At 33.1% G+C, this 23,609-nt stretch overlaps 1 protein-coding gene across 1 annotated transcript; it reads left to right on the plus strand.

Moving 5' to 3' along the window:
- The first annotated feature begins 13,032 nt into the window (after nucleotides 1–13,032).
- Nucleotides 13,033–21,962, plus strand: LOC136971977 (sodium/glucose cotransporter 4-like). Its single transcript, XM_067266494.1, has 15 exons — nucleotides 13,033–13,223; nucleotides 14,140–14,211; nucleotides 15,117–15,221; nucleotides 16,276–16,335; nucleotides 18,529–18,633; nucleotides 18,707–18,812; nucleotides 18,889–18,969; nucleotides 19,040–19,260; nucleotides 19,995–20,130; nucleotides 20,208–20,315; nucleotides 20,401–20,551; nucleotides 20,636–20,804; nucleotides 20,879–21,100; nucleotides 21,179–21,395; nucleotides 21,470–21,962. The coding sequence occupies exons 1-15, from the start codon at nucleotides 13,134–13,136 to the stop codon at nucleotides 21,691–21,693; spliced, it is 2,067 nt and encodes a 688-aa protein (XP_067122595.1). The 5' UTR covers nucleotides 13,033–13,133; the 3' UTR covers nucleotides 21,694–21,962.
- The last annotated feature ends 1,647 nt before the right edge of the window (nucleotides 21,963–23,609 follow it).

The raw sequence follows: 23,609 nt of genomic DNA on the forward strand, positions 1-23,609 counted from the left end.
GCGCATGAGTAAATAAACAACGCCATCTGTTGGTATAAATTCATTTAATTAGCCTTTACTACGTCAATGGCCTTAATCTGTGAAGTCATATTATTAAACACTTAGCGTTATTATTTTGCGTAAAAATAAATAATAATTAAATCTGTGTTCGTTTATTTTTGTTTGCGTATTTTAAGGGCGCAGAAATGACTAAAATTTATTAAAAGTATAAGAAGACAAGTAGCGTTGGCAAGGATTTTATATTTAGAATAAAGGTCACTGTTGGAAATTGCAGCGATCTAGATTCTAAAATACACAAATATTTTACGTGTTTTTATAAAAAAAATCTATTGTCATATGAAATTTATGTTTGGCAGACGGAAATTTCTTGAATTTTTCTATTACTTTTTTATTGCTGGATGCATTTTTAAACCGGCGTTTTATAATGGGATTTAAATAAATGACGAAGTTGTATACAATAGTTGTAAACTCTATACTTTCGTTATTTATTTAGTTTTCGGCTTTCGGTATTTTATTTATACGACAAAAATTTATAAAATGAATGATAAATAACGCGCTTGATTCGGTAGTCATACATCTCCAGCCTACGACACAATTACGTATGACAATACAACCGATATTATCATAATTACGCAATTATCATGTGTAATTGTAACTGTAGCCGAGTGGATAAAAAATACTAAACACTATTCGCGGATTCGTGCATCATCAACGGACTGGTTACGTGGAGTTTTCTGGTTATCTTTATATATTTAACACCTAAACAGGGGTGCCTACCAGCTGCCGAGTGGATAAATCCACCGAATATTTCTATTTGGTCGTGAGATCACGCTTGCCAATGGGTTAGGTGTCACGTTAGTAACGTTTTCTTCACGTTAATAACACTAAAAGGAGCCGGTTTTCCATAAAAGACCTCCCGGAAAGTGACAGATCCCCTATGCATTACGTTTCCGTACGAATACGAATAAAACCAAACCTAAACAGGGCCAGTTTCCTATAGAAATTCCTCCGGGGAAACAACCCCCTCGGAAAATCGCTCACGTGACGCGTTGCCGTGTATAAACAACAATTGTAATAGCACATTCTCAAAATTATAATATAGTATCTTTGTATCCCTAGTGCCATAATTACATATAACAAGACAGTAAATAATATCACAATATCTTATATTTTTGCTTGTATTGTTTTATACTTTTACATTTAATTGTTAATGAAATTTAATTTAGTGAGATCACTAATCGTTTATTGTAAACAAAGCGTAAAAAATTGAGATTCTGGACCGGATCCGATTCCGGTTCCTCCACAAATCCAGTATATTTAATTAAATTGTGCAGTATACGCATGGTTTGTCGTATGTCGTTCAGTCGTTTTGCATTGTAAATATAAAAAGATAGTAAGCTCTTATAAAAACTCGATAATTAATTACTTTAAGCTATGACCTACATTAATTCAGGAAGGATACAAATTGTACACGAGCTATTACGGTATTTAAATTTTTATACTATTAATTATGATAAAACGGAAAAAAACTTTAATTTAAGGGTGGAGATGAGTTTCATAAAAAAAAATTATACATCCTAATTACGAATAAAATCATTAAGTCGAATCACACTGTAGTGATAAAACACGGCCCTCTCAATCTTTCCATCCCTCAACCTTTAACCATCAAAATTTAATAGCATTAATGCCCCTAACATACAAACCTCCCTGCAAAATTTCAGAAATTTTTCACAAAAAGCACAGGAGTTATTAAGCTTCAAAATGGGTGAATAAAATCGTTCCACTCGTACACACACTCTCACACATTAATTACCACTTAAATAGGGGCCAGTTTCCCATAATAAATATCCTGAGACAGGCCGCCCTTAAGATGTGCGGGGCCCAATTGAGAACAATTTTTGTGGTACCCAGATGTGAAAAGCAATCAAAGTGTGCACTTAAAAAATGCATGCGAGTTAATAGACCAAACAGATGTAAGCTACATTTTAATACAAAATTGCATACATGTAAGCCTACAAGTAACAAACAAAACAGATTAACTATATACTCACTTCCGATGCAAACCAAAAGTCACGTTATCTCAATTCAAACCTTTTCCCCCAAGCTGTTAGATAGATGACAGTACGACTCTATTGCTAAAGGAGAAGTGTGATGCACAGGGGCAAGCCACTATCAATTTGAGGTGGAAAGCTTATATTTTAAGTTAAATAAATTAAAAATGTGATTAAAAATTGCAGTCATTGTAAAATTTAAATACTTAATTCTGAATATAAGTCCTATCGAGTAGAGTCGGGGAATTTCGCCAAGTCTAAGCCATCGCAATGAGTTAGCAAATTTTGCTTTACACCGGTGCAGCCCGTAGCCTTCGTGATAGAAGGCCACTTTCAGACAATCTATTAGTCAGGTCTAATAGGTCTAAAAATCTATAAATAGCTAAGAAACATGTGATTGGTTAGTTTTATTTTTTACTTTCGTTCGTGTTTTAATCCCTTTTTCCCTATAATCAAATTTCGGGTACAATCGCCACCGCTTTCGGGGAAATTCGCCAACATATTATATCCAAAGTCCTTCTTTTTACTTCGTGCTGTGTACTCGACAAGCCAAGAATAGATTACACTCTATAGCCCTATAACATTTTAATTTTACCGACTAAATTTTCAACATGATTTATTCTCATCTTTAATATTTCAATGGGGAAATTACAACAATATATAAATCTATAGTTAAACTTTTATAATTGAATCCGATAAAAGATTTTTAAATACAGTATATTACAACAGATGGTGCTACTAGTTTTGTGCCATAACCAATTAATTATACGCAGAAAACGTACCAAAGTGTAATATACCAAACATACTAATGATTAAATACGAAATGGTGCTATTTTAGAATATATAACGATAATATAACTAATATAAGATATTAAGATATACAAGTATACAGTACAATGTATCGAAGGCCTGTCATATATTAGTCTATATAGCAACAGTTAATTATGAAGGTTTTATTCATACCACAGCTTCAAGTTTCCATTTTGTTTTATGTCAACAAGGAAAACTTGATGTAGAAAAAAATGAACAGATATTAATTTTATTTTTTTAATATTATTTTACGTATTTAAAATATATTTGAATGTTATTTAAGCTAGTAACTTTTGAAAATATTTCATTAAGATTTAACATAGCGGGTAAGCAAGCCAATGACATACTCCGTTTCATTTGAACCAGATTTTATCATTGGCTTGCTAACCCAGCTTTATAAAAGGAACTTCAACAGACAACGCGCCTATTTTCTTCCTTTTATATTAATTTTCACTGGAAAATTGTTTGTTAAAAATATCAAACACGATAAAATTAACAAAACAATTTCTTCCATTCAAATATTAATTAATTTTATTTATCTGTGGATCGCGTTTCCGATAGACGATCTTTTTCAAACGTTATCAGTTAGACAGCTCCCTCTAGTGATCGTAAAACGAAAATGTTACATACCGTCTGTTTTAATTGTAAGTAAACACAGCGTTTCACTACACTGTTTTTCAAAATAATTAAATTTATTATTATTATTATTATTCAATATATAAAAGATTAAATTGAGCAATGGGATCGGTAATTAATTACTGTGATTTATCTGCTTTGATAATAGAAAGGTCATATTTACACTTGCTGAGTTAGTACTACACAATTTCGTGGTACTACTTCAGTGAATGTTCTCACTGAAGGAGTTCATGATACAACAAATTCGTGTTATACCCATATAGCTCGAGATTATATACCAGGAGGTATTTCCCTATGACAGATCGTCTAATCCAATCCTTTCATCATATCATGAAACGTTGAAACCCAAAAACCATGAAAATGAAAACTTGTTGGTTTTTTGCACGAAACAATATTAGCGAGGTTAAGGCCGAAGTTTTAAACGCGTACGTGTACGTCGGACGTTCGGCGCCGCTTTCCTGTAAGCGTAGAAGTTTGACAATGGCATTTGGAAAGTCAGCGGAATCACGCTCGACATTCCAAACGCCATTGTCAAACTTCTAGGCTTACAGGAAAGCGGCGCCGAACGTCCGACGTACACGTTTTTCGCGTTTAAAACTTCGGCCTCAACCTCGCTATTAATTACGCTGTTGTTCGTCTTATCCGTCATTCGATTCGTTTAGCAGTTTGCGTGATAAATAATTTTGTCTATGCGGTTTGTATTTACTTTCTATTTAAATCTAATGAGAAAAACTTCGTGAGAGTCAGCTTGGCGCCGTGTGAAATAACATCCTGCCACGAATTATCAGTCATTAATATCCTTTATGTGATTAATTTACAGATAAATTCGTGACTTCAGAGAAAAATACTGTTTACAAATTGTGACTAAGCTCTTTCTTATTTCGAAAGTTATCATTTACGTAAAATAAACATTTTATCTGACATAATTTCCTAAGTTTATATCAATTATTGAGTTAAAAATGAGTGTGTTTAACTTTACAACATGTTTACGTTCTGCGCAATTTCCAATCACATCGTGAATTTTAATAATATTTACGCAGGGTGATTCAAAAGTCTCCATACACTGGCAAGAAGTTCACATTATTATACATTCAGAAGTCATAGAATACGATATGCGTGTGTGTAATATTATTATTTAACTGAATGTACACAGATAACACACACACACCTCACATTCCTTCAGGTGGTTTGTATTTTGCGTAAAGACTTTTGTATTGCATTATTCTGTACAGTTGAAGAACACATAATTTGTTCTGTGTGTTCTACAGTTAACGATTATTATGATACATACGTTATGTATAGCGATTACATCACTTTACAGGGAATCTTATGAAAAGGATAGAGCGTTATTAGTGTCTAAATTTTCATTGCACATGGTTATAATTCTGTTTTCTAGTGAATAGTCCTCTTATAACAAGTCTATAATGTGAATAAATAAACAAAAGAATAATATTTATAACGATACTAGGAAGTGGCTTAGGCATTTTGTTAAACGACGTATTTGTCAACCAAGGATTAAATTCGACCTTTGAATAAATTCTACTAAAATTTACTTTGTATTTAGGAAATTCGAAGATTCGATGCAGAAAATAATTTACAAATTACACGGTATATTGAAGAGGAAAAATGCCTCCAAGACACGAGAAATGCTCAACCAAGCATTACTAAATTAATGGAATTTGATGCTTAAATATGTTATTTAATAATAGATTTATTTTTGAATGATATAAACACTTTCAAAATATAAATGTAGGCCTGTGTATAAAACTATACTCTTTCTACCCTGTTGCATTAAGAGGGCCTTTTTTCCCATACTTTGATTTATAACATATAAGAGGCCCTTCAATCAAGAAGCAATAAAGTTAAATACGTGAGGTTCTAAACTATAACCTGGTAACTTAAGACCCTCAAATGTATACTAAGGAAGAACAATGTATCTTATTTAATCTGACATTTACCCCAGCTTGGGAGATCCTGGCAGTATGTTTGATAAATCTGGTATAGTCTTAAGGATCGTTGGTGCACGTAAGCCTCCTCACCTTGTGAAGATAGAGATTTATGGTCAATTTACACTATATTACACTATTGTATTGTATATTATACTGCCTGTTGTTATGAATTAACAGGCAGTTTTATTGAAAATGTATTTCAAAAACGATGAAAAGACGAATCTATATTTAGTCTAAAAGTAATTATGTAATAAATTTATGAAATGAAGCTATGTTTACTACAATTTTATTTATCTCCTATTAGTTTAATAACAATTAATAATACAAAATTTATAAATTAGAAACTGTTATCCCCTTATGCCAAAAGTCTAGAATAGCGATTTCTGAATTTCATTTCGATGGTCACCAGCATGAAAGTTAAATTTAATATATATATTTTTAATTTCCAACTAAAGAATTTCAAACTAAATTAACCTTGGATTATATTTGAGGCTATTTTATTATATAGCTTATTCGACGATGCATTTTCTCACGTTTTACGTGAAGTCTGCAAAGGGTACTCCTGAACATCCGAGAAAAGATTTAAATCAGAAAAATAAATTTGCATTTTAAATTTGTTACAATTTTCGCAATAAGCGGGTTAAAGGGTAATTTATTCAATATTATATGACACTACAATTTCTAAAAAGGCCACGAGAGGTAGCATGGGATAAGGCAACGCAACCAATAGGCCATCTGCCAAGAGAAGAAGGAATTTGGGCCATGGGAGAAGCCAACGAGAGGCTTCCTACTGGAAAATCGTTCCTATTTAGGTATTAGACACGTGAAGAAAAGCCGAAAAACTCCACGTGATTAGGTCGTTGGTCAGGCACCAGTGACTAGTGTTCAGGATTGGATTGGTTGTATAGGGCACAGCGATCTGCCGACAGGGAGACGCTTCCCGAAAGGATTTTCTACGGGAAACTAGCTCATATTTAGGTGAAGAGACCCGGAAAATTCCATGTGGTCAGCCTGTTGGCGGGCGAGAACTCACGACCAACTAGAAGTGCTCAGTGGTTTTATCCATTCCTCCACTGGTGGTTCAGTAGTTCAGATATATTGAAATATATTAAGATTGTACGCATGTTAGAGTATATACAACATAACAATGTACATAAATATATACGAGTTTAAACTATATTTTAGAATAAATTGTTTTTTTAAGATATTTCTACACTTGAGTATTGATAATTTTTGAAAATCCACTTGTCATTGCAACGAACCGTTCATCAATACACTTCAAAAAAATTCTGACAACTTAATGAAAACTGTTAACGAACGTATCTTCTAGAAACATAAATGGCACTTAGAGTTTAAAAAAGGAAAACGTCCTTCAATTATGTCTTATAATAGACCATGTTGGAAAACAAGTTGACAAAAAAGATCGATTCTTCTTTATCTTTTCGTTATAATGATATGTCATTAATAATTAATTTTGTGGATTTTAAAGAAGGTTTAAAGCTCTTTATTCACTTCTAAGAATTGGAAAGGGAATTGAATATGGGAAAACTCAAGATTTCAAGCTTCTGAAAAGAAAATTAAAAAATGTTTTCTCTTCAAGCGTTATATTTAAAAGTACATAAAGATTTTTCGAATCATAACAATTGCTGACGGCATTACTCATAAAAATCGAACAATAAAACAAGTTTGTTTTATAGAATTGTTATGAGTTAACAGCCAGACCGACTACAAAACTTATTGGTATTTGAGAGACTCTACAATCTAAATGTTTTATTTCGAAAATAAATAAATAAACAATAATACGACTTCAGTGTGTAGACTTCATAATATTTGCAGTGTGTTCTGAGGATTGGATCAGGTTTTATTTTTCATTCTTTCTAGCCTGCGGTGCGTTATAATTTCATGGGGCCCAGGCCAATTTGAATTAGGGAACCCCATGACTTCAGCTATATTTTTCTCCAGGAAAGATTTTATTATGAAAAATTAGGGAGCCTCGGTAAATTGCCCTTTTTTGCCCATAGGATAACGCGCCGCTGCGTGGGTAGAGGATCTTTATATCGAGCCTATTAAGGATTCGGCCAGGCCCACAATGAGGATGGCAAGGAAACGAGACTCGACATATTCAGGATGGACCACCCCAAATACTTCAGAGTTTTTTTCAACCCGTCGGGATTCGTTTCCGGATCCCTCCGAGCGGTAAGCTGACACCATAAGTTTCGAACTCGAATGACCTTGTTTGTAGAACTGATACGTGTCTAACCAGAATGTTTCTTTATTGTTTATTATTTATAATTTCTGATGGTTTCATTCATCGAACTTCTGTCTTTCTTTCCACTTCAAATGGTAATGTTGTCTGTAACAGATCAGATAAATAAATGTAAACTAATTCGAAACCTATGTAACTAAAAGTTTTTCTAAGGATAATTGGTAAATAATGACTAATTAATAATTCTTCCTGAATAATTGTTACAATATGATTACTTTGTATTTAATATAGAATATAAATAAATGATTATATATTGTAAGCATAAGTACAGTTCAATAATAATTGTCTACCTTCTGTACAATCATATTCATCGAAACGTTTTTGTAAAGAGAAAAATCCTACCAAACAAACGTTCTAAAACTCACCACCAGGTGAATAAATGGCGTCATTAGAGAGATAATATAACAGAGATTATTAGAGAAAGAAAACGAAAATAAAATGGGATAAAGAAAAACAACACAAGAGCCATCTGCCAGGTTCAGATGCTTTCTGGAAGGAATTTCTATGGGAAATTGGCCCCTATTTAGTAAGACACGTGACGTAAATCCGAAAAGTTCCACCAGTCCGTTGGTATGGCCCGAACCCGCGACCAGTGTTAGGTGCGTGTGGACGATTTTGTTTATAAATATATTACTCATTGAACGAGTCAGCAAAAGTGGATTTCTTTGTTTTCTAGAAGTAATGCATCACACATTTGTATATATTTATTTATTCATTCACCGAGTGCCACGTAAAAACTCCAAACTGACGAAGTTTATTGGCATTTAATAATAAAAACTAAAAACATCGTAGAATTTTTATCTACTGGACTAAATAGCAGCATTTCAATTAACAGAAACAAGGCCTCGATAAATTACTTTTGATCCGACGATGATACTAAAGTTCGCCCAGATTGTACTAAAGTTCACTAGGACGCAAGTTCGGCCGACCAAGTTGGGTTTTCGAGGTTTTCTTCACGTATCTTACACCTAAATATGAGCCAGTTTCTCCATAGAAAGGTCCTCTCTACGGGCACCCCTTTGGCAAATCGACCACGTGTTGCTTTATCGCATCCGATAGCTTTTTTTTAGAAATTGTAGTGTCATATAATATTAAATAAATTATATTCCAGCTAGTTTTTTGTAAACTTGCAGTAAAAATCATAACAAATATAAAATGCAAATTTATTTTTCTGATTTAAATCCATTCTCGGATCTTAAGGAGTACCCTTTGCAAACTTCAGGTAAAACGTGAGAAAATGAATCCTCGAGTAAGAAGAGAGGGGGGAAAATAGTTGAATGGTCTGTTTCGACCATCCGACAATAAAAAAACAATTATAATATATTGTCCTCTACATAAGGGTGATAAAATACAACCAACCAGTTACAAGGACCTTGAAGATTATATAATAAATATATGCCAAATTGTCTAAGTTAATGTCAGTTAACTTTTCAGTGTGACACTTCTCAATTTAACGTTAATTAATACACATTTAAGTAATTAAAGTTTAATTATTGAGTCGATGCGAAATAAAATTATTTTACGCTATTTTATGGATTTTTATTGTTGAGATGCGATCAAACATTTAAAATATTTTCATGATTAAACCGGTTCGATTCAGTCGGTAACTAGTTAAACTTGTTTGAATGAACGTTGAAGAGGTCTTTGTTTAAGTCGTTACTACTTAAATAACTTCATAATAATCATAAACCTCGTATATAAAGGATAAATTAAATATTTTCTTATCTTTAATCGGTCCTCCTGAATGAAATCTGAGATTGCACATTGCGAAGTAATTACAAATTGCATCGATGTATAGAAATGTCAGCTATGTTTAGCAAAAAAATGTGACATATTAGCATATTTTCGTTTGAAAAAAGCATTATATCTTTCTATAATTTACGGAAAAATAAAGGAAACGAGCCAAGAAAGTGAATTTTGCAAAGCGAAGGCATTCAGCAATCCAAAATAGCAATGAAATACCCAATTTTGACTTATACACAGACAATTTATGATAATTATTTGCTTACTTAATTATTTATGCGTATTATTTTTCGCTAATTTATGTAAAAACAAGCTGAGAACATGAATTATGCAAAGCGAAGGCATTCAGCCATCGTAAATTGCAATGGACTACCCAATTATGACTTAAACAAAGAAAACTGACGTCATTAGCGTAAATTAATGTGTGTTTTCTTTATATGTACAATACATTAATTTTTTCTGGTAATTTTATAAACAGAAATTCGAGAATTTTAGTAATCAGGAAAAGGTGGGTGAAGAAAACGATCAGGAAATCCCATCGCTTTTGGGATACTTTCGCTTTCAAAATAGTATGAATGATTTTAACGTAATGAAGCGTGAAATGAAGGAAGCGGTTACAAATGGAATTTTTATAAAATAATAATAAAATATTTATAGAAATGTTTTACAAACAAAAGTCTAAAATTATGCCCAAAATCCACACGTAAATGCTCAATAAATTGTAAGCATTCTTCAAGTTGTAAAGACCTTTATACAAACACACAACTTTCAATTTAATATTCTACATAAATAAATTAAAATACACTCATAATTTAATAAAATACTGCAAATTTGACATTTTGAAAACAAGCAAAGTACTTTTTAACAAAAAAATCCAGCGACGAGTTGCATGACTTTCCCGGCAAAACATTTAAAATTGCGTGTGGCGCCATTTCTTATGATATTTTATTACAAAATTTTATAATAACTAATAATATAAATGCTTAATTTTCAGGGTAGAGAGGAGTTTTACAAAGAAATAATAAATGACCCCCATTCGAGATACTACACAAGAACGCCTCTAACTCACCAACCTCTCGACCTTTAAACACCAAAATTTAAGAACATTGATTCCCCGAATACACGAACCTCCCCGCAAAATTTCAGAAATTTCTGACATAAGGTACAGGAGTTATTAAGCTTTAAAATGGGGGAATATAATTGTGTCCCTCATACACACACAATAACATCCATGCATACAGGAGAAAAACCCCAAATTTTTTTGCATTTCTAGAGGTTTCAAGGTGTCCTAAGCCCAAAAATGTAAAAATCTTGGGGGTCATTTTTTGACTAATCGCCATACTTTCCCTCTGTTATGTATAACAAGGGAAGTAAAACGAAATTTTAAATTGTACATCACACGTAATTGCGAAATTCTGTTGAAATCTCGCTGTCATGACACACTTTTGATCCAGTTAAAGTGTTTATTTCCTGTAAATTATTGATGTTTACTATAACTCTATGTAAATTAACCGAAAGTTAATTATAATACAGTCGAACCTGCGAACAACGGACACTGACGAGAACGTAAAATGGCTCTCGTTCAGGGAGTGGCGTTGTTCGGAGGTAATTCTACGTGCATTTTAAACAGAAACCTTCCTAAAAAAAATGGCCGCCGTTTAAAGTTGGATGTCATTTGAAGTTTTACTGTATTAATAAATTAACGAAGTTATTGTAATTTATCATTTAACCATATTTGAATCCCCAGTGTTGAACTGGAAGTCAAAATAATAGTTGATACAGTCAAACCTCTAAACAACGGCCACTGATAGGAACGTAATAATGGCCGTTGTTTACAGGTAATAGCGTAGGCCTTTTATAAAGAAACGTTTCTGGATAAATGGAGGCGTCCGTTGTAGACAGGTGGTAATTCCTGAATGCTTGACTGCATCCAGAATTTCAAGGATCCATTACACTGCTTTGTAACTGAATTGTAGTTTAATAATTAGAATTCTTTGATAGATAATTATATTATTTAAATATTGTTAAGCTGAATATATATATATTTTTTCTGATAAATACTTTCTTCCATGACATTTTAAAATAATGAACTCGAACCACGCTTCATCGATTACAATAAAATTGCATTGTTTACAATGGCGCTCGTTATAAAATGCACGTTTTTTCCGTCGATAAGTCTTTAAAAACGTAAAAAATACAATAAAATTTTAATTAAATTTGTATTTTTAAGTTTTATTCGTTAGAAAAACGCAGAATTTTCCCTACAAGTTACACAAAAAGAGTGCCAAGGTTACTACAATTGCAAGGTACTATAAATATAGGTTATTTGATAACCTATATCCTTATATTAAGGACGTTACAATTCGTTTTAAAAGTACACTCCGACCTGTAAACGGCGGACATTGCTTTTTTTCTGAGGGAGAGACTTGTCAATTTTTATACTTTAAATCTTTGACCTGACGCCTACATTAACCGGTTACAAAACTGGAAATCGAAACTAAAAGATGCAAAGTAATTTCCTTGTACTGTAATTACCGAGAACATGCCGCGAATTGTCATCGATTTTTCTAGTGTCAAGAACAATAACAATGATTCACACTATAAATTCCAATGCTAAACCATCTCCGCATTATCTTTAAGTTAAGTTGAATTGTGTTAAATAATTATCTTTATGTTATACTTTCAATTTATTATCATTGTCAGGAGCTGATAACAGACGAAATCTCTCGTCCCGACGAATTTTCCTCGCTCGTTTCTTTAAATACCACGCGACGAAAACCTCGTGTTATTTCCTTTGTGTAACTTTAACACCGAAAAAATCATTTTTATATAATAAAATTGTTTATGTCTCAGTTAAAAGTTGCACAATTTTTGTCTTTCCTTTATAGAATGAATCGTCAGAACGTGTTCCAAGTACACTTTCCCATTGTATCCTTCCTTTCTTAGCAAATTTTTCTGCACAGGAAGGTGTGTTTTAGCATTAAAATCGTCTAAAAAAGCGATAAAATCTTAATTTTTTAAATTGTTTTTAAGCGTGTGGTCTACCTAACGTGAGAAATACACCTTTACAAGTGTAGTTGTCTCGGTGTAATGCCCTCCACACTAGTTACGTCACACTTAAACTACACTAGAACCCCGAAATATCGATTTTTTTAAGTGTTTCTAGTGTAGTCTACCTTGACGTGCGAAATACACTTTTATAAGTGTCGTAATCTCTGTTTATGCCCTAAACAAGACTAGTTACGTCACACGTAAACTACACTAGAACCCCTAAACATCAATTTTCTTTATTTTTTCTAGTGTGAACTACCTTAATACATCTCTACGAGTGTCTTCGTTATCTCGGTGTAATGCCCTCCGCGCTAGCTACGTCACACGTAAATTACACTACAACGATTTTTTTAGTGTTTCTAGTGTAGTCTTATAAGGTATTATTAGCGTATTAACGTTAAAAGATGTTATAATTATAAGGAATAAAGTTTTCTAAACGAGAAATGACGTCCGAGTTACATCACATCGTGTAACACCTGTTCTAGTATTGTGACGTCAGTTCGCAGTACCCACAACCGCCGTAGTTGTAAAATCCGGCAGGTATTTATCGTTAGTGCTCCATTGATGCGGCTGGTTTATGGTTATTTGCAATTGTGATAACTTTTAATACAGCACACACCACAAACAATGGGTAAAGTAGGGAATACAGAACTATACTGGGAAGACATTTTGGTCATTGTTATATACTTTCTACTCGTCTTAGCCGTAGGATTATGGGTAAGTTAATTATAATAAGTTCTGGAACAGTAAGCACAATACGAATATCTCCCATAATTGCTTAGATTATTAATTTTAAAGTTAATTTGTGACGTCAATTCGATCTTAAAACTTGTTTAAGTAATTCCCTTTCAGTTTTTACATTTATTTTTGTACTTTCGGGCCTATTTTTGGACCAATTTAACCCGTTTATTTACGTGTGTAAGGCGCGGATTACGTTAACGGAGCGTTAAGTAATGATCTTTATCATTTACGAAATTCAAATTTATCAATTAAACTTTGCATAATTTTAATTCCGTTTTAAGAAATAATTGCACATTCCCGTTTAATTATAATTAAGCGTTGGTTAATTTCGTTATGTCACCTGTCAATACAACTGACATTTCGCGGGTAATTAAGTAAAAATACAAGAAAAAAATGGCTCAGAAACTGTCAACACCTGTAAGAGATTTCGGATAAGAAGCTCAATAATGAGGCTCTTAATTGTGTTTCTGCCCATAAATGATTAATGGAAATTAAATAATTAAAAAAAATACACAACTCAATTAATTTTTTACGGCAGGAAATACAATTAAACGTTCTTTTCCGTGCGTTAAAATAAATTAACTCAATAGGGACGAGTCGACAGAATTCTAAACAATTCGACCCCAGAATTGATTTTTATAAAAGAATAAATTTTAATTTTAATTCTTTCGACGTTTAAAATGCACTTTTTTTGCTTAAATAATCAAAAATTCTTATAAATATTTTAATCATTTAATATTTATAAAGTGTTTATTCTTCGTGACAATTCATTTATAAACGTGATTTGTGTATTTTCTAGGGTGGACTCGTGTTTATATTTTAATTTTAAAAATAATAAAATTCATTGTTAAAATTAATTAATCTTAAATAATTTAATTATTTTAATTTTCAGTCGTCTTACAAAAGCATAAGAGACAGCGTCAGTGGGTATTTCCTAGCAAACAGGAGCATGCACTGGATACCTGTAAGTACACTACACGTATTCTACAATTGAATTTTAAGGGTTTACTTTAAGGGCACCCCTCAAAGGTCCGGATTTCTGATGCTCGTAACCCGCCAGAAACTGTTAAATATTTATATACAGGGGGCCCAAAAGTTCGCTGTGTTAAGTCAGGGGTTTCCCAAACTTCAACTGTCCCTCTTGAAGGACTTTTTTCAACCATTCTTCAACTTTTTATCGACTCCTCTCTTTATTTTACTTATAATAACACTAAACGATACAATAAACAGGGTGAGGTAGTGTCAAATTTGCATTCTGAACTGTCATGTACACTTACAACCCATTTAAGTAGACAATTTTTAATGAACCACCCCAAAAAAGTGCTTTATCGACCCCGGGGGTCGATAAAGCACTTTTTGGAGGGGTTTATTATGGACCCATTTTATGCACGTTGTACTTAAATTCCCTTTATATAAGAGGAGGAAACGGGTTTTTTAAAATATTCTCTTTGTGTAAAGTTAGTTAATGATTTGTATTTAGATTCAGGCATTGTACAATTCTCAGAAAAGGTTAAACAAGAATAAAGAATTTTTCTACGAATGATTTAAAAATTTCACCATAAGACACCTTTTTAACCGCGAATAAAACTCCACTTCACACTCTTCACACTAAAAATAAGGAAAAGGAAACATTTGTAATTGATTTATATTCATTTCAACCGTTAAATTACTCAAATAAATCAATTTAAAATGTATTTTTAACATTGTTTTCCTTCAATACGCGGTTCCACACTTCAAAGTCTAAATGCGCGCTTACTTAACAGAATTTTAAATTCGTAAGAATTTAGAAGTGATTAGAATATACTTAACTAAGTAATAATTTAGTTAAACTTAATTAATTAATTAATAATAAACGTAATTAACTTCCAGGTCGGTGCATCCCTGTTTGCTAGCAACATAGGAAGCGGACATTTTATTGGTTTAGCTGGTTCGGGCGCGAGTTCCGGTATTGGAATTGCAGCATTCGAATTGAATGTAAGTTTATGTTTAAGTGTATTTTACTAAATATATTGTTTTACGTATTATACCCTGAACAGGTAAATCGAATTACTTATCTAACAGGGTTCAAAGTTTGAACAGTATCACTTTATAACAATAAAATACCACATTAAAACTATTTCGGTTTTATCAATTGTTTATTTTTCCGTAACTTTCACTTCTATACTTTCATATATTACAGTAAAATCTGTCTAAGACGGAACCTGATTAAAAGGGAAACGTGCAAAAAACGGAAAAAATCCGCTTCTGAAAGCTATAAACCTGCCAAACCGGAAAAAAAATGTTCGGTACTGTTCGATTCCGGTTTACACAGGTTTTACTTTTAACAGCTCGTATTTTAGTATTTTACATGTAATTTATCTTTTATGATTTAATTAATTCTTTTACTCGACTTGTGTTTTACTTCGATTTTAAATCATAATTTAAAATAGTAATGTACAGTCGAACCTTTAATAGCGACCACCGTCCTTACACAGGTTTTACTTTTAACAGCTCGTATTTTAGTATTTTACATGTAATTTATCTTTTATGATTTTAAATCAAGTATATGCAAGATAATAATAGAGTACTAAAATGGCCTTTGTTAGGAGGTGGGCGTTATTAGAGGTTCGGCTGTATATAAAGTAAAGTAAAAGTGGATTGTGTCTGTATTTTAAAGTACAGTAAAACCTGTGTAAACAGGCCTCACACGGTTTCGGTTTAGCACGTTTCCGCTTTGAACAGGTTTCTTTTAATACAGAAAATCGCCGCTATCCGAAGAATCTTTCCCGCTTGGGCAGGTTTCCGTTTTATTACAATTCCGTTTTGAACAGGTTTTACTGTATTTACTTTTAAACCTCCGAACAACAGCCACTGATGGAAACAACATACAAATATGGCCGTTGTTCGGAAGTGGTCGTTACTGCAGGTTCGACCGTATATATAAAATATGAAATTAATAATTAAACTTTCAATAATTATACTTTAAAATACTTCAATAATTGATTATTTTTACTGATTTTTTAAATTATAATTTAATATTCTATCCTAGGCATTGTACATTCTGTTAGTTTTGGGATGGCTGTTCGTTCCTGTTTACATGGCATCCGGAGTGAGTATAACGTTTTACTGGCTTTACTGTGTGAATTTTTGGGCATATGATCATGGGGTTTAGTTATAAATTTCGATAATTCGGTATCCAAGGTCAACAAGAGGAAGTGGCGTCACACGTCTCCAGGCACATGTGTTTTGGTATTCGAGTGTGCAACGTAAACCTCCCTTTGCTATTGATTAATACTAAATAAAATGTACTGAAAATACCGAAAATTAAATAAATAATTCAAATATCTAGCTACTAGATTGTTTACCGAACACTAAACTTGATAGACAATTCGATCGGTGTCTTTGAAACACTTAATCTTAAGTGGCATGAGTAAATCTGATAAGTGAACCAATGCTTACTCATCTTTACAACTCGATATTTAATTTCAATTTGTAAATATAGAAAATTTTATCTATAATAATTGCAAATTTTATAGAAATCCTCTCAAGTTTTATCAATTGTAAGGAACTAGAGACGATTTATCTTCAGAACAAACCCAAGAAAGTCTTGAAGCACTCGATCTTAAATGGAGTGGCTATAGTGGAAATATTAGTGGAAATAGCAAATCTATGATAGGGAAGTGGGGAAAAATACTATTATATTATTGCTAAAGTCAATAGAATGAAGTACAGGAATAGAAGAAGACTTAACATTTGGATAACAGAAAACAATAGGAGGTGCCACGTGAGGAAGAGTTTTGGCATAGGTTCAGTGGATCTAATTCGATATCCAAGGCTTACTTGGCACATTTTAAGCCTTATAAACACACCTGTTGGACATGTGGAACATAAACCACCCTTTTCTATTGCTAGTCTTTTGGAGATTAGGCGGGATTTGGACGTGATGTGGTCGTCAGTTGTAATGTATAAGAGGCCCTTCCCTCCTAACAAATAATATAAACTTAAAGCATGAGTAGTCTGGTAGAGTGAGGCCATGAGTTAGTTTGTAACTTAGGGTATCACTCTACGAGGCTGTGTTAAATTTGGTTCTGTATAGGACTATAAAATTGATTCTTAGAAGATGAAATTCTGTGAATTCAAATCGATTTTTAATAGAAAAACGTTTTGAAATTTAACAGGATGTGATGTGTGCTTCGTATTATGTACAGTACAGTACAGTCTGTCGGAGTATAACGGATATAAAAACAGAAAGAAAATAAGTCGAAGAAATTGCATTAATTCTAATTAAATTTCTACTCCTTAATTAAGCATTATAAGCTATCTAAGAGGCTACGAATATCATTTTAAATTAGAATTTAAAATTAATGCAAAGTTTTATAAGTTTAAATGATCAATACGAGGATTTTTAATCGTGTAAAATTTAATTTAGCAGAAGAGTTAAATGAACTTTAATTAGTTCAATGATGGAGACACAATTAAAATAAAAATCCGGCAACGAGTTGTGTAACTTTCTCGGCAAAATTGTTAAAATTGTGTGCAGCGCCATCTCTTATGAGATTTTACTATAAAAACTTTTCATACTATAAATCATCGGCAAAATGCTTAAATTTCAGGTAGAGATGAGTTTTATAAAATAAAAAAGAATTGTAAATGCTAATAACGAGTAAAATCTTCATTGAGTCCGACTCCACTCGAGATATGACACATCACTCCTTCTATCTCCCCACACTTTCAACCTTTAACCTCCAAAATTTAATAACATCAGTGCCTCTAACACACAAGTCTTCCTGCAAAATTTCAGAAATTTTCGGCAGAAGGCACAGGAGTTACTAAGCTTCAGATTGGGTGAACAAAATCGTGTACTGTACACACAATACAAACACACGTAACACAAGCACAACATAAACACACACACACACACACTAACATCTACACATGAAGACCCCGACCTTTTTGCATTTCTTTATGTTTCAATGTACAGTACCCAAGTCCAAAAATAAGAAATTTGGGGGGTTATTGGTTAATGTTACCCTAGGTATACAAAATGGCGGCTCGTCTCCGATTCCAGCAATCAGAAGACAGGGAACAGTGGGGACGCACGTTCTAACCTAACCTAACCTATTCTAATATATTACCATAATTATTACAATAGGTTAGGTTAGAACGTGCGTCCCCACTGTTCCCTGTCTTCTGATTGCTGGAATCGGAGACGAGCCGCCATTTTGTATACCTAGGGTAACATTAACCATTAAGGGTTTAGAAGATAATAGAACTTAAATTTAAATTACAATTTTATATCTAGGTATACACGATGCCAGAATATCTCAGGAAACGTTTCGGAGGCCAAAGAATCCGGATATATTTATCAGTTCTCGCTCTTCTCTTATACGTATTTACTAAAATTTCGGTAAGTTTTAAGGGTAATAATTGAAAATAATTCATAATTAATTCATAATTTTAATATCTGAAAACAATTTTAGGCTGATTTATACGCTGGAGCCATATTCATCAATCAGTCGATTAAGCTGGAGCTATACAGTTCAGTTCTAACCTTATTAGTGATATCGGCGCTGTTTACCATATCCGGTATGTAAATTTAATAAACCTTACCCCGTCCCTACGATCCCTGCACGACATTTATACGATATTTAAATAATTTTAGGGGGTTTGACGGCTGTTATGTGGACAGATTCGGCTCAGACCGTGTTAATGCTCATAGGTGCCTTCGTTTTAATGATACTGAGTAAGTGCAAATTGTAACACGATAAAATTAATTATAATTAAGTTTTAATTGTGTTTTAATTGTTTTTAAGGTTTTATTAAAGTCGGTGGTTACACCGAATTACTCGAGAAATTTGCTATGGCTCAACCCAATGACAGTTATATAGGGTATGGCATAGATAATAAGTCTTGCAGTTTGCCACCCGAAAATTACAACCATCTTTTAAGAAGCGCGAGCGATCCAGAATTACCTTGGACCGGAATTACTTTTGGCTTGACAATATCAGCAGTGTGGTATTGGTGCTCTGACCAGGTATGTGATTACAGTAACTTAACAATAGACTAGTAGAATCAGACTAGATTTACACTTGATGAGACCTTAATTTATAAAATACAAGAGGCCCTTCAGTAGTCGAGTGGATAGAACCACTGAACAATGGTATCTGGTAATGGATGCGCGCCTAGGTCGCGTGAAGTTTCCGGGTTTCTTCATGTTTGTAATATATCTAAGTAGGTGCCAGTTTCCTGTAGAAAGTCCTCCTAGGAGGCATACTGCTCGGGAGATGAGTTACAGTGTCTAAATAAGAGGCCTTTCACCAAATAATGAATTTAAATATGTAAGGCCCTCCATTGTAGTTTGTTAAGCTTATACAGGACTTAATTCGGCACTGTGTAGTATGCAACGTGCACTTTGATGTAGTGATTACTTCATTATATTTACGTTATAATACTTGATTCGCGCGCCATTCTTTTATACTAAAAAGTACAGTCAAACCTCCCATAATGGCAGCCATTTTGGAGTAACATTTCTTTTCGAAATACGAACTTTAACTGGTATACAATTGAAAACAATGTTTTTTTTTCTAATGTTTCCGTCAGTGGCCAATGTTCAGGGGTTCGACTGTGCTTTGTTATTGTTAGGTTGTTATAGTAACAAATTTAACGAGGTTTTTTAGAATCCAATTTCTTGGAAACATTCAGAATGAAGTTCAAATTCGTCAATAAAAGGTCACAAATTAAAAATTAATGTATTTAATTGTATAACAGGTCATAGTCCAGAGGGCTTTGTCAGCTAGAAGCATGGTTCACGCTAAAGCTGGATGTATACTTGCGGGTTATCTGAAGTTAACACCACTTTTCCTTTTGGTACTCCCTGGAATGGCTGCTCGCATATTGTTCCCAGGTTTATATTTTCATATTTATTTACGTTTTTAATTACCTTTAGCGAGAAATACTAAAAAAGGTTTATTACAATTAAAGATATCGTCGCTTGCTCCGATCCAGAAAAATGCGAGGAGGCTTGCGGAATTAAAACTGGATGCACCAATGTAGCATACCCCATGTTAGTTCTTAAACTTATGCCAGCTGGTAACGTATTGATAATTCGTTATGCAACAGATATTAATTTAAAAAATATTAATTGTTATATGATGATAATTAAATATTTAAACAGGTGCTCGTGGTATGATGTTGTCTGTGATGTTAGCTGCATTAATGAGTTCGCTGACCTCCATTTTTAACAGTAGTTCTACTATTTTTACTATGGATATATGGACTAGAATCAGGAAACACGCTTCCGAAATGGAATTATTAATAGTGGGGAGGTAATATTTCGCAATTATATTATGTAATTAATTATACAAGACTATCTTAGTCGTATATTCTTGTTTTTTTCTTTATAATTGTAGAGTTTTTGTATTGATCCTCGTGGCTATAAGTATTGTTTGGATACCAATTATCCAAGCATCTCAGGGAAGTCAATTGTTTCATTATATACAAAGCGTGACCAGTTACCTGGCTCCTCCCGTGTGTGCCGTATACGTTTTGGCAATTTTATGGTCACGGATAAATGAAAAAGTAAGTATAATATTTTAAATTATCGTATGCACGGTAAACCCATCAATTTTTAACAAATTTAATTTCAATTTAAGGGAGCTTTCTGGGGCCTTATGATCGGACTTGTGATAGGTATGATTCGATTTGTAATGGAATTTGCATACACGGTGCCCGCTTGTGCAGAAAATTTGCCAGATCCTAGGCCCGCTATTCTTTCTAAGATTCATTATTTACATTTTGGATGCATACTCTTTGTTATTGTCTGCATAGCTACCTCAGTTATCAGTTTATTGACAGAACCCATTGCAGAGAAACACGTGAGTATTAAAATTCATTGTTTCTGACCACGTCATGAACGTTTTAAAATATATAAAAATTAAATTTTATTCCAACAGTTGTATCGATTAACATTCTGGTCAAGGCTCAGTCCCGAAATAAGGGATGATTTAGACACACATTCCACATCAAAAGCCAAAACTGCCAAAGTATCCGATGGAGCAGAGAATCCAGGATTCCAAGAGGTTGAGAATGGCATTTCCATCGAAATGTCATTAAAATCTCCGGATATTCAGCAAAACAAAGAAATTAATCAACCCCAAAACGACATATTCAGTTAGTAGATTCAATTTTTGAGTAGCAAACTAAAAAATTACACGACATAATTAATCATTTCTTTGATATTACAGAACCCGAACCGACACTCGTCAAAAGAGCATTTTATTTTGTATGTGGATTGAGTGAAAATTTAAGGAAAAATAAGGATCAAGAAGTAGAAAGGCTTTCTCCGGAAGACGAAGCGAAAAGAGCAGTGGAATTTATGAAATCGAACCCCTTCTGGGACACCATAAGCAATGGAAATGCTGTATTCCTTCTCATAGTAGCATCTTTTGCATGGGGTTATTACGCATAAAATCAAGAACATTTCGCGTTATTTTAATCAACGAGTGGACAATCGAGTCTACCTGTAAATACAAAAACAAGCTCTTGTATATATATATAATACTTTCAGGTTTGTAATTAGATGACTTAAATCATTCGACGTTGTGTAAATTTAGAAATTTTTTTTTTCAAAAATATATTTTTTTATAATCGAGAAATTGGAACTTTTAAAAAGAATTTTACCATAACACAATAAACACTATATGTAGTATTTTAATAATTAAAATATTTATTATATAAGCGAGTGTTTTTAATGTCGTCCACACGTGAAGACTGGCGCTGACCGGCGACAAAATGAAAACGACAATTAGCGCCAACAACTGGCTTTGACCGTGACAATCAACAGAGATGATTGGTTGCGTGCGTGAGTGCTGCCCCTATTGGCAGTGGCATAAAATAGTACAGCAACTGTTTGCAATGGGATGAAAAGTGCTCCATTTTGCACGAGCGCGTGAGAGATCTATTCTGATTTTTAGTTATTGAATTTGAATCTAAATTATTTCTACCTTTTTCCATTTTTGACTCTAAGCCCTGTAGTCACTAAGAAGGCCCTTTTTATCCCTATCCATCGCGTGTTCAGCCAAGCCTACAATGGGAGCGAGTTGGTTGAGAGGGACGGTCCTGACATATCGGGGACTTAGCGCCCATAAAAAATTTTTGGATTGGCACACTCTAATTCGATTCCGGATCCCCTGAAAGTAAATTGACACCTTTACCACTCGGCTATCTTTTATTTAAGAAAAAGTATAATTATATATTTTTAAGCATTTTATAATTAAAATAAAGTATAAAAATCAATAAAAATATTTTAAAAAGTATTTTTATAATATATACCAAGTAAATAATAATATTTGACATTAAAATAATTGTCACGTATGTTTAATTGTTATCGTATAAGTAATACACGATAATTATCTCAAAGCATGTAATTGTAATTGTTATCTTAACATGACAAAACCTCAGAAGTTGCGAAATCAATTTGAAAGAATAAATGAATAAATAATGACAATTTACCAAATATAAATGAAATGAATATATATATATATATGTGGGGATGTTTGTTTGTTTGTTCGCTATGCACTTCTAGGCCGTTTGACTAATTGCTCCGAAACTCTGCAGTTACATTAACATACACATAACTTAGATAATGTTGCGTATACCACCCCAAAATATTGATTTAATTTCTATATGCACATTAACTTCTGCCTATATCGGTGTGTCTGTTGCTTCGTATCTATTCAACACTTAGCTGTTTTTAAGTATTAACTTACAATGTAAGTTTCAAGTGCGTATTTGATAGACTTAAATATTTATTACGGCGCCATATTTGTGACGTTCCCGTTCCGTTATAACGTCACTTGATACCTAACAGAGTAAACAAATTTTAATAGGGAAAGGCGTAAACTCTGCGTGGTTCACCTAATGAAGCGAAATATGAAAAATATATTAAAAATATTATATGTTTTTCTTTTTAATAGTATTTTTATGTTTTTTAAATTTCCCTCATAAATCCGGTCCTCCATTATGAGGAAGTGAAGAACAGCTGAAGAACAAGGGCTGAAGATAAAAAGGAGTAGATCCTGAAATTTAGTGTTAGATCAGTAAAAGCTACAAATTATGCTGGTGATCATGAAGATCGAATCTAATTGATAATTTACATAAAGTTTCTCCATTGTGGGGAGGGATTTTATGCAACAACAGAGCAGGAAAGGTGAAATACATTTGCCGGTTATTATAGAAAGGTTTCAAGGTCGCATGTCACGTGATAAAACACACGTTTGCTCCGCCCATTCGCCATTTTTGTGGTAGTTTTCGCTCGCTTAGCTTGCACGTGGTCTGTTATTCGACGTCTTTTTTTAGTTTAAACGTACAAAAATACTGCAGTTC

This window comes from Centruroides vittatus, unplaced genomic scaffold (genome assembly GCF_030686945.1).
Source record: "Centruroides vittatus isolate TY-2023 unplaced genomic scaffold, ASM3068694v2 contig_2747, whole genome shotgun sequence".
In the NCBI taxonomy this organism is placed as follows: Eukaryota; Metazoa; Arthropoda; class Arachnida; order Scorpiones; family Buthidae; genus Centruroides; species Centruroides vittatus.